Source organism: Vicia villosa, linkage group LG1 (assembly GCF_029867415.1).
Source record: "Vicia villosa cultivar HV-30 ecotype Madison, WI linkage group LG1, Vvil1.0, whole genome shotgun sequence".
NCBI lineage: Eukaryota > Viridiplantae > Streptophyta > Magnoliopsida > Fabales > Fabaceae > Vicia > Vicia villosa.
Window position 1 is genome coordinate 41,115,434 of NC_081180.1, and position 11,432 is coordinate 41,126,865.

Consider the following 11,432-nt stretch of genomic DNA (forward strand, 5'->3'; position numbering starts at 1 on the left):
GAAAAAAAAAATTCTTGTTCTAGAAAATGGGCTTAACTATTAGGCTAAGTGAATTAATCTTTTAATTTTATAATATTTTTTTTATAATTTTTCTTTTTTTAGAAAAAAACAATAATGATGGTATCAATAATATACTATTTATTGAAAATTTGAAACAATGGTCTATATAGCTTTTGAAACTTTTATATCATTCAAAGTCACTTAAACTTTTGTTTATTAAAAGAAAGTGAATATGAATAATCCTTTTATTATTGGACAGCTATGCAAACAGTGGAGTGCAGCTCAACTTGAACTTCCTTATGGAGAAAGGGATTGAAAGAAACTGAATCCGAGAAAATGAATTGAGATTAACTTTTAAATAAAATAGAATAAAGTTGAGATTAGGGACTAATGGTATGCATGCCAATGATGTAATATCACTAATGACAATTACATCTGCGCTCAAAGTCTGCTTCTTCATTATAAATATAATCAAGAATTGGTGGCCTTTCTCTTGATTGTATTCAAGGGCCAAAATTAATTAGTAGAATATTTAGGGCTAATAAGTAATAAAATACTATTGTCAACAAGATTTATCATAAAATAATATATCTGAATATAAAATATGTTATCTAGTTAAACAAATGGTAATTTTGCGTTTGATGATTTAGTGTTCGATTTTATAAATAAAACTGATTTTGACACATTTGAATGAAGATCTCAAAAATTAATTGACTCAAATATTAATTATAAAATCTAATTTACAGTAATATTTTATGTTTTTAAAGGATGAAATTAAGATTATTAATTTATTAGACAAATTTTTTTTTTGTATTTTATATAAATCTTATTTGAAGTTTGAATTTTATGTTTAAATTAAATTTACTATTTACTTGTTCAATTCATTTTTAAGCAAATGTAATTAAAAAATATCCATATTTTTTCTTTTTTAAATTAAAATCAATTTTCTAGAATTTCAATCAAAATGTGTTTTTTTATTTAAAATTATGGTTCCATTTATTTATGTTTTAATAAAAAAATATTTTCTATAGTCTTATATATTTTTGCCAGATAAAAAAATTATAAAATTATAAAATAAAAATTGATTTAAATAGTTATTTTTACTAAATATTATTTTAAATATTTTATCTATTTTATTATGATTATTTTTAATTAAAATTTCAAAAAATTACTTAAACTGAAGTTATATTCAATACTTTTTAATAAAAATGATTTTCTAAATATATATTTTCAAAAAATATTTAATTTTGACTATGATTCTGTTTGATAAAATTAGCGGTTGAGTGATAAGTTAGTTTATAACTTATAGCTTATAGTTGATGGTTAAAAATTTATAACTTATAACTGATGATCGATAAACTAATTAAAATATTTGATAGAGCATATTAATCTCTCGAGTATTACTCTCTATGAGACTATAAAGACTAATTTTCTATTCGGTAGAACCACTAGCTATAAAATTCTCACTCATGTTAAATGTTGTTTTGTGCTCAAGATTCAAGCATTGAATATTTGACTGAGATAATTGAAGTGAGCGAAACATTTAGTTCATGTAACACTACAAAATGAAGTTAAAGACTCTTTCCCGTAAAACTCCTACATTCTAAAACATCTTATTCCAAAATTTCAATTTTAATTATTTTTTAAATATTTCTATAAAAAATTTATTTTACTCCTTCCATCCCACAATAAGACTCATTTGGAATAAAATAATGTCTCAAAATAAACGACTCACTTCAATTTTTAATACACTTTTTCCAATTTTATCCTTTAATTAATAAAAGTTTCATCATTCCCAATATATAATAAGGGTAACATAGCAAAAATATTATTCTCTCTTACTTTTAACTACTTTTTTAATCTGTGTGAAACGATGGGCAGGTACTCATCGTGAGATGGAGAGAGTATTTAATAACTTATAATATAGCATTCAATTATTTTTCCTATTTAGTAAAACACCAAATAAAAATTATTGTATTCAAAATTAGAAAAAAAAATTATATATATTATATGTATATAAATTTGATTAAAAAAATAGTTAATATTGAAAAAATTATTGTATTCAACAAAAATATTTAAAATTTTAAATTAAATTGACAATTTTGATTTTTACAATTTTAATAGTTAATTAGGAAAATTATATTTATTTAAAATTTTAATAAATTTTTATTTTATTTTCATAACTAATACAGATAAAAAAAATCACTTAAATGAGAAAGAAGAAAATGTTTATCTTGCATCGATAATTTCGAACAACTTTAAAATTTTTGTTTTAATTTCTTAATTGATATTATATATATATATATATATATATATATATATATATATATATATATATATATATATATATATATATATATATATATATATAAACTGAATGATTTTGTTTTAACCTACAAAATATAACACATTTTATTTTTTTTAAATTAACATTATAATTTAGAAATTAAAAGAAATTGTTTTATAATTAAACAAATTATAGTTTGAAGAAATACAAATATTTTTATAAACAAAATAATTTATTGTTGATAACAATAATTTATGCATTCTACTAATAAAAAAGACATATTATAGTATATTATAATGTTAATATAATTTTATTCGTAAATTACAAGTAATTTCAAGATATAATTTTTTAAGAGAATATTATTCATATACTGTCAGTGTAAAGTTATTTTACACATTCAACCAATAAAAAATTAACAAAATGCCATATCTTTAAAAAAAATTAAAATAAAAGTGAGATGTAATTGAATGCATGATTGTGATTTGTTGACTATTTTACATTGTCATTGCATGACTTCTTTTTTCATTTTTTAATTAGAAAAATTTTAAACCGAGTATAAATACTAGTAATCAATTAACATAAAAACTATCAAATATAAATTCATTTAAAAAAATAATTTATCAATTATTTTTACGAAACAAAAGCTAAAAGTCATAAGCCATTGGCAGCAAGGCAATTGTGTTTGCCAAACGGAACCTATAGCTATAAGTAAGTTTGCATGTCATCTGATTCACTTTAAAGCAGTTGAGGTTTTCTATAACAAAAAAGGTAAAATAAGTAACGTAATGGGAACTAATCGAACGGTTGAGATGTGACTTAGGAGTAGATTCTTTGATATATTCAGTTTTGTTTGGCTCTCTTGCTTAGTGACGGTGATTCACTTACTTTACCTTTGGCTACTCTGGTTAGGTAGGTGGGGAGTACTATATATTAACATATATTAGCATTCGACAGCACGTATCAGTATCACCACTACCATTACCATTCGTCTTCGACCATTAGGCGGAGATTTCAAACCCATTTTCCCATTTAAATCTCTCTCTCCCTCAACTTCTCCTCCCAATTCCCATTACCATTTCCATTCCAGGTACGTTTCTTCTTCTCTCTCTTTTTCAGATCTCTTTTCTTAAGTTCCAGATCTGCTCTTTCTTTAACATGTTCTCTTAACCATAATCCAATTATATTTCTTGTTTTCCTTATAATTTATGCTCACAAACTATGATAATCTTTACACCCTTAGATTCACCTTTCCCTGCTTCTGTATGTAGTTTTATTAGTATATTTTGTGATGAATAACCCTACATGTAGTTTTTTTTTTTCTGGTTTGTGTGTTAACGGAATGGGACTTGATGTATTTTTGTGTATTCAGAGGTTGAGATGGCAGCGGCAGCATCAGCAGCTACTTTTTCTATTGGAACCGCCCAAACAGGGAGGTCACTTCCTCAATCAAACCCTTTTGGTTTGAAACTCAATTCCCATGTTAATTTCAGAAGCTTCTCTGGCCTCAAGGCTATGCCATCATCTCTCAGATGTGAGTCTGAATCATCTTTCTTCGGCAATGAAACTTGTGCTGCGCTTCGTGCAACTTTTGCTCCCAAAGCTGTACAAGAAAACCGAAGCCTCAACCACAACTTGCAGCCACAGGCATCCTACAAAGTAGCGGTTCTTGGTGCTGCGGGAGGGATTGGTCAGCCGCTGGCACTTCTCATCAAGATGTCGCCTTTGGTTTCTGACCTGCATCTCTATGATATTGCAAATGTTAAGGGTGTTGCGGCTGATATTAGTCACTGCAACACTCCTTCAAAAGTTGTGGATTTCACTGGAGCTGCTGAGTTAGCGAACTGTTTGAAAGGTGTGGATGTTGTTGTTATACCTGCTGGTGTTCCTAGGAAACCCGGCATGACTCGTGATGATCTTTTCAATATCAATGCTGGTATAGTCAGAGACTTGGTCTCCGCTGTTGCAGATAATGCTCCTGGGGCTTTTATTCATATTATCAGTAATCCGGTGAATTCTACTGTGCCTATTGCTGCTGAAATTCTGAAACAAAAAGGTGTCTATGATCCTAAAAAGCTCTTTGGTGTTAGCACACTTGATGTTGTGAGGGCAAACACTTTTGTGGCTCAGAAGAAGAACCTGAGGCTGATTGATGTAGATGTTCCTGTTGTTGGAGGCCATGCTGGGATTACCATTCTTCCTCTATTGTCAAAGACAAAACCCTCGGCGAGTTTCACTGATGAGGAAATTGAGGAGCTGACTGTCAGGATTCAAAATGCTGGAACTGAAGTTGTTGAGGCAAAAGCTGGTGCAGGGTCTGCAACTTTGTCAATGGCTTATGCGGCAGCTAGATTTGTTGAATCGTCCCTTCGTGCGCTTGACGGAGATGCTGATGTGTATGAATGCTCATATGTACAGTCAGATTTGACTGACCTTCCCTTTTTTGCTTCAAGGGTGAAGATTGGCAGGAAAGGAGTTGAAGCTTTAATTCCAACTGATCTCCAAGGATTGAGTGAGTATGAGCAGAAGGCTTTGGAAGCACTCAAGCCAGAACTTAAGGCCAGTATCGAGAAGGGGGTTGCTTTTGCTCAAAAGCAAACTGTCGCTGCTTAACTTATTTTGCGAACGCATTTATGCAATAATCTTGCGTCCTTTTGAGAGGATGAATACTACTTAGAGAGCTTAGATGGCCGATTTATTGTAGAATCATTTTCTGCTTCCAGAATTTAGGACTTGAATTTTCTGTTGTATCAATTCTGCTTCCAGACTTGTTAGTAGAACAGGTGGGGGCTTCCATTTCTGTTCTCTATTTTGAGCTTTAGTTTTGATCAGAAATATCAGTAGATTGTTACTATAATGTACTACTAGAATAAGAAAAATATAAACTTTGCATTTTGAATAATATGGCCATTAGACCAGTTTGTGGTTTAATCTTTTACATCTAAGCATTCTCTCTTTGTTTTGTTTGTAATCTGGAGCAAATTCAAAAACAGTAGAAGTTGCATCAGCAGTAACGACACACATTCCCTGATTTAATAACTTCTGTTAGTGATAGGGTCTGCATATATTGATTTTTATTTGTTGACTCTAGTGATGGTACTAAATTTTTATATATTAGAATATTGTTTCTCTTACACTTTTAAAGGAGAAAAACAGAGGGAGAAAGGAGTAAATGTGATACAAAATCTGGATTAGTTTACCCACTGTTGTTAGAAATTTCGCAAGTTACAAAAAAAAAAAGATTAGAATCGATGACAGAATATTATTATGTTTAATACATGCTGTTTTATTTAATGAGCAAATTGGGTGATATTGTTGGTTTATTGGTTGTTGGTTGTGTTAGTAATCAAATTCAATAGATGATAAATGAGTCGGAACGGTTTGTTATATCATACACCAAATATATTGACCAAAATATTTAAAATGAATTAATGATCTAATTTATTGTGAAAATTAATTTAGACCATTGTCTACATTGTGTCAAAATATCATTTATGCTGCTCTTCTATAAATCAAGTGCACAACATGTCAATTGGCATTGTTATATGAAGTCATATACGAACTCCACAAAAATTAAATATCATTAAGAGAAATTGATATAAACCAAACATGCAGATGAGGAACAAACCCTCCCTGTCTTTTATCAAATGCCACTTGCTCAATATTAGTGTACTAACCCAAAAATAGATCTTCTTCGGTATAAATAAAATTTCTCAAAGAATGCCACAACCAAATTTCTCCTATGCATCATATAGATATTGGTGACCCTTTTCATGTCCCTCATTTTGGCCTATGTTGTTTGGCAGTTGTTCAATATCATGCACAGCCCGATCGAACAAAGTTACTTGACTTATCATGGCCCTCAGTCACGGGCTAGCTGCATCAAGGTGCTTTGAAATAAAAGATGAATAAAGTCAATGGCGAGCTAGCCTTCACCCATTTTGTGGCTCTTCAAAATCATTTTACCAACTCTTCATATATCTACCAGTAGTCACTGCAGGAGCAATGCCCTCGCCGGAAGTGGTGAAACCGCTTATGGTCTCTGAGAATTACATCACGGTTGTAAACTGCAGAAAAAAGTTTCAGAAAATTGTGGCAATCAACACAAATTCGGAGATTAGAGGCCACTCTCAATGCTGTGCCTGGTGGAGTGACAAGAACACCGAATGCAATTGCCAGTTTTTCACTGTGATAAGAGAGTGCATACCCTTTTCCTTTGTCATCCATCTTATGCAGTTCAGATGAAAGTTCAACAACATAACCAGCTATCCTCAGCTGTTTATTAATCTCATCCAGTGTGTTATAAATTTCAACCTTTCTTGAATGTGAAATGTCATCCACAACAAACTCATGAACAACTCCATTAAGTTCAATTGTGCAACAACCAGGTGTGGTTTGGATTGAATTTTGTCTCATTAGTTTTCTAACTTCTGCAACCTTTTCCCATTGTTCAGCTGAAGAATAAAGATTCAGAAGCAAAACATAATCTCCAGCTTCTTGAGCTCTCAATTCAATCAAATGCTCAATTACTCGTTCACCAAGTGTAACATGACCATGAATTCTGCATGCCCCGAGCAAGGTCCTCCACACCGTGGAATCTGGCTTTGCCTCCATCGATGTGATAAGCTGGTAGGCCTTATCAAGTAAGCCAGCACGACCCATGAGATCAACCATGCAGCCATAATGGTGGATGGCTGGTGTTATCCTAAACTCTGAGATCATTCGGTCAAAAAACGACACCCCCTCGTCTAACAATCCAGAATGACTGCAAGCAGAAAGGACACCCGTGAATGTATGATCATCGGGTTGAACGCCATTTCTCTGCATCTCTTCAAATGCTTCAATAGCTTCTCTCCCATATCCATTCACTGCCAAACCAGATATCATTGCACTCCATGAAACAACACTTCTATTCTTCATTCCCATAAACACCTCATAAGACTTGTCTACACAACCACACCGCGAATACATTGATATGAGAGAATTAGATAAATTCATAGCACCTCCATAGCCATGTTCCATAATATAATTATGAATTCGTTCACCAAATTCCAAGGCATTCAAACGAGCACACGCTTGAAGAAGAAGCAAACAAGTTACATCATCAGGCTCACATTTATACTTTTCACTCTGCATAACATCAAACAAGCTCAAAGCATCCCGGGTCCGATTATTTCGAATACAACAAGAGATCATCACATTCCAAGCAACAGTATCTCTCAGACACATTTCATCAAACACCTTACACGCATCATCATATTTCTGACATTGTGAATACAAATCCATGAGAGCAGTGAGCAAAAGGCTATCTGATTGATGCCCGTCTTTGATAATGTTACAATGAACCTGAACCCCTCCAAGAAGATACAAAAACCTGATACATGACTTAATAACAAAGGAAGACGTTAAAGGGTTAGCAGCAATGCCTCTTCTCCTCATATCACGGTATAAAAAAAGAGACTTTTGAGGTGAGTCGCTCAAGGAATAAGCTCTGATCATGGTGTTGTAGTGGGAAACAAAAGGGTAACTGATTTGCTCAAAGAAAAGGCGAGAATAGTCAGGGTTTTGTAATGGGCCCGAGAGAGATACGCGGCATAAGAAGTGATGAGAAACTGCAGGGTCTTGAATGAGAGTTGTGGTGAGAATGTGAGCATGGATTTGAAGCAAATGGGTCTTATGGGAAATAGATTTTATGGCTGAAATTATCGATTCTTTGTAGTTTAGGGAAGAAATTGAAATGGGTGGAGTATTTTGTGGGTTTGGTTGATATGGTTGAGGAACGGTACTGTAGTGATAGAGATGAATGGCAATGGCGGTGGTGAAACTGGTGTGGGATTGGAGTTTGGTTGCTGCGATAACAAAACGGTTTGAGCATGAGGACCAAACTGGTGCCATTGGGTGTATGACACAACAAGCTCTGAGGTTTATGAATGATTATAGTGATAAATATAAATAAATTGGACTCTGTCTCTATGGATTACATTTTTATCTCAGAATTGGACTCTGGTGTGGAAAACAGAGTTTGGAAATATTATCTTTGAAAATATTGAAATAGCTTTCTTCTAACGAGGTGCAACTCGTTATTTCAATGCATGAATGAAATATGAAACCATATTACATCATCAACAGTATTCTTTCATTTCATATCAAATCGGAGACAGGCTTCTTTCTTATCGAATCGGAGACGGTTGGGTTGGTGTGGTCTTCCGGTCAAGGTAGTTTTTATGCTATGTTTGATTTGAAAAAGAAAATGAGAGGAAAGAAAGAAACGTATATGATTTTGTGATTGGCTATGGGTGAATATTATAAAATTTGAGAATATCTTATAGCATCCTATATAACACATCAAATTTTTGTGAACATAAGTTTATTCCGGAGATGCACGTCCATAAATGTTTCGGAGATTCATTTTTGAAATATATATAAACGGTTCTACAACTTATTTTTCAATGATTCTCATATTCGATTACAATAACAATATGACGACATCTAGGCAAGACATGATGAGCATGATCTATCCTAGCCTCCTCCTCCTCCTCCTCCTCCTCCTCCTCCTCCTCCTCCTCTTCCTCCTTCTCCTCTAGAATCTCCCGATGAGCTGTCCTAGGTGGGTGTTCTAGAGCATCTTGTACTAAATATGGATGAGACACCTGGAAGAACTATCATATGTAACCGTCCACGTAGCTCCAGTCGTTCGGTGCTATGGTACTCCGTGCCTCATCTAGTACCATATGATTCTCATAATCATCAAACATGACATCCATATCCATGTGTTTCACCAGGGGAGGAGTAGTCACAATAGGATGCCTGAGAATGTACTGCATGTAGCCAAACTGACGTATGACGCGCTCAGGCAGATGAGGAGCCATCTTACACGATTCGCAAGCCAACCATTCTGAGTATAAGATAATGTCATCAAATGGAATCGTCAAATAGTGACTGGCGTAAGGATGGAAATGTATATCATTAAAGACCAAGCAGTCAATATACACCCTGAACGACTTTGTCTCCTAGTTCCTTCTAAGTGGGTCGAATTCAAAAGCACATGGCTAATCCTCAATATAAGCAGGACTAAGTGACCAACCGGAGATGCGTAGAAAGTGATGTAGGATCCAGGCCAGAAAAAATAAGAATCATTGAGTAGTAACGGCGTTGAAGATGGAGGTGGGAAGGCATGAGCAAGAGAACCTCTCTTGCTGCGGGAGGACGAAGAAGGAGAGACATGAACCCTAGAACCTGACGTCGCATCCGCCACAACCTGTCCAGAGATACAAGGAGTCTGGGATGCTTGACTCTTTTTCCTTCGAACCAAAGCATGTTGTGCAACCCTGTCGTGCCTCAACCTGGATTGTCAGTCAACCATAACTCCTGTAAAAGAACAAAACAAAAGTCACATAATGACTCCAGTTCAAATAAAGAAAGTATTGCAGAAAAACTTATTTCGGAGATGCATCTTCGATTTTTATGTACACGTTGAAAAATTTTAGAGACGCATCTCCGAAAATTCCTACAACTCAGTCAGCATCAATAGCGGCTTGGAGGGTCTAAGGATCTACAAAAAAACATTGATCGTCAAAACAACTTAACTAAAACGTTCTACCGTAGTTCTAAACTAGAAAACACTTACAATTTTCCAATTTTCTAACCTAAAATTCAAATTCTAAATTATTTTACATTAACTCAAAAGAGTGCAAAAACAACTTATAAATTCTATCCAAAGTTTGGTTTTTGTTGTTTAATGAGATTTGAAAACTGATGTGTGATGAAACTTACTTGTTGTTTGATGAAGATTCTTGAAATGTAATAATATAAAATAATTAATTTCATAAATTAATATTAAAAATTATGAATGTTTCTAACCCACTATCTTCCTACTCTTTATAAATTTATTTCTACACTCTCTTTTTTCTAAGGCTTTAATTTTTCTAAAAATATTTACATACTAATTAAATTATTATTATTTTTTATTTAAAAAACACCATTTATTTAAGAGAAAATGGGTCATGCACTGACAGTATAAAATATTTTTACACTGTCAACCAATCACCATCATGTATCTAATTAAAACATTCTTTTATTTAAAAAAAACTTTAATGACATGGCACATTCATGACTCCCTATTGGATGACAGTGTAAAACTATTTTACACTGTCAGTGCACTACCTTTTAACTCTTTATTTAATAACGCCCAAATAAAATAATGTTATTCATACATTATTTTTTTACATCAAATACTTACACCAAACACTATTTACCTTATAAATACGGTGAACAACGTTTTAAATATAATAATAATAATTATATTTATAAAAAAATTTTTTTTAAAATTTTTTTTATAATACAAAATAAAAAAAATTATCATTAACCAATTTTATTATTGCATTAACAAAAAAAATATGTGTTATTAACCACATATTTTATTTATAATTCACTAACCAAATTTGTTACTTCATTAACCAATAAATTATGTACATAACATTAACTAAGTTTTGACATTAAAATATGAAATATAATAACCAGTTTTCACACTTTATTAACCAATTTTATTTGTTATATTTCATATATTTCATAATTTAATATCAAAACTTGGTTAATAGAGAGTGTAAATATTGATTATTACGTTTCATATTTTAAGGTCAGAATTTAGTTAATGTTAACTAATTTATAAGTTAATGAAGTAGAAAACTTGGTTAATGAATTATAAGATAAATATGTGGTTAATAACATGTATATTTGTAGTTAATGCAATAATAAAATTGGTTAATGACAAATGTTATATTTGTGTTATAAAAATAATTTTAAAAATAAAAATATTTTTTTATAAATATTATTATTTTATTTGGAAAAATAGTATTCACTGTAGAAACGGTAAATATAGGGGTGACAAAATATTTTGGACCGTCGAATATGTCTGTTTTATCCGTACATTTTTATAGATGGATTAAGGTTTTAGACGGCACCCTTTAATATGTTTTTTTGCGGGCTTTTGTATGCGCGGACATGATTAACACGAAAATTTGTAATTTTTAGATTTAAAAGTTGTAATGTTCACGGGCTCACCTTGCACTCATTTTTTTTGAGCAGGGTAAAGTTTTAAGTCTGCATCCTCAACAAAATTTGTTCCATCTCATTTTTTCCGGCTTTTGAA

The 11,432-nt window shown here is 32.0% G+C and overlaps 2 protein-coding genes across 2 annotated transcripts; one reads left to right on the forward strand and one right to left on the reverse strand.

Moving 5' to 3' along the window:
* Window positions 1-3,102: 3,102 nt before the first annotated feature.
* On the forward strand, window positions 3,103-5,186 carry LOC131635218 (malate dehydrogenase, chloroplastic). Its single transcript, XM_058905825.1, has 2 exons — window positions 3,103-3,374; window positions 3,657-5,186. Exon 2 carries the CDS (start codon window positions 3,665-3,667, stop codon window positions 4,895-4,897), a length of 1,233 nt encoding a protein of 410 aa, XP_058761808.1. The 5' UTR covers window positions 3,103-3,374; window positions 3,657-3,664; the 3' UTR covers window positions 4,898-5,186.
* Window positions 5,187-5,594: 408 nt separating this feature from the next.
* Window positions 5,595-8,534, reverse strand: LOC131635211 (pentatricopeptide repeat-containing protein At3g47530). The gene has a single exon (XM_058905814.1). It carries the CDS (start codon window positions 8,177-8,179, stop codon window positions 6,266-6,268), a length of 1,914 nt encoding a protein of 637 aa, XP_058761797.1. The 5' UTR covers window positions 8,180-8,534; the 3' UTR covers window positions 5,595-6,265.
* Window positions 8,535-11,432: the final 2,898 nt, after the last annotated feature.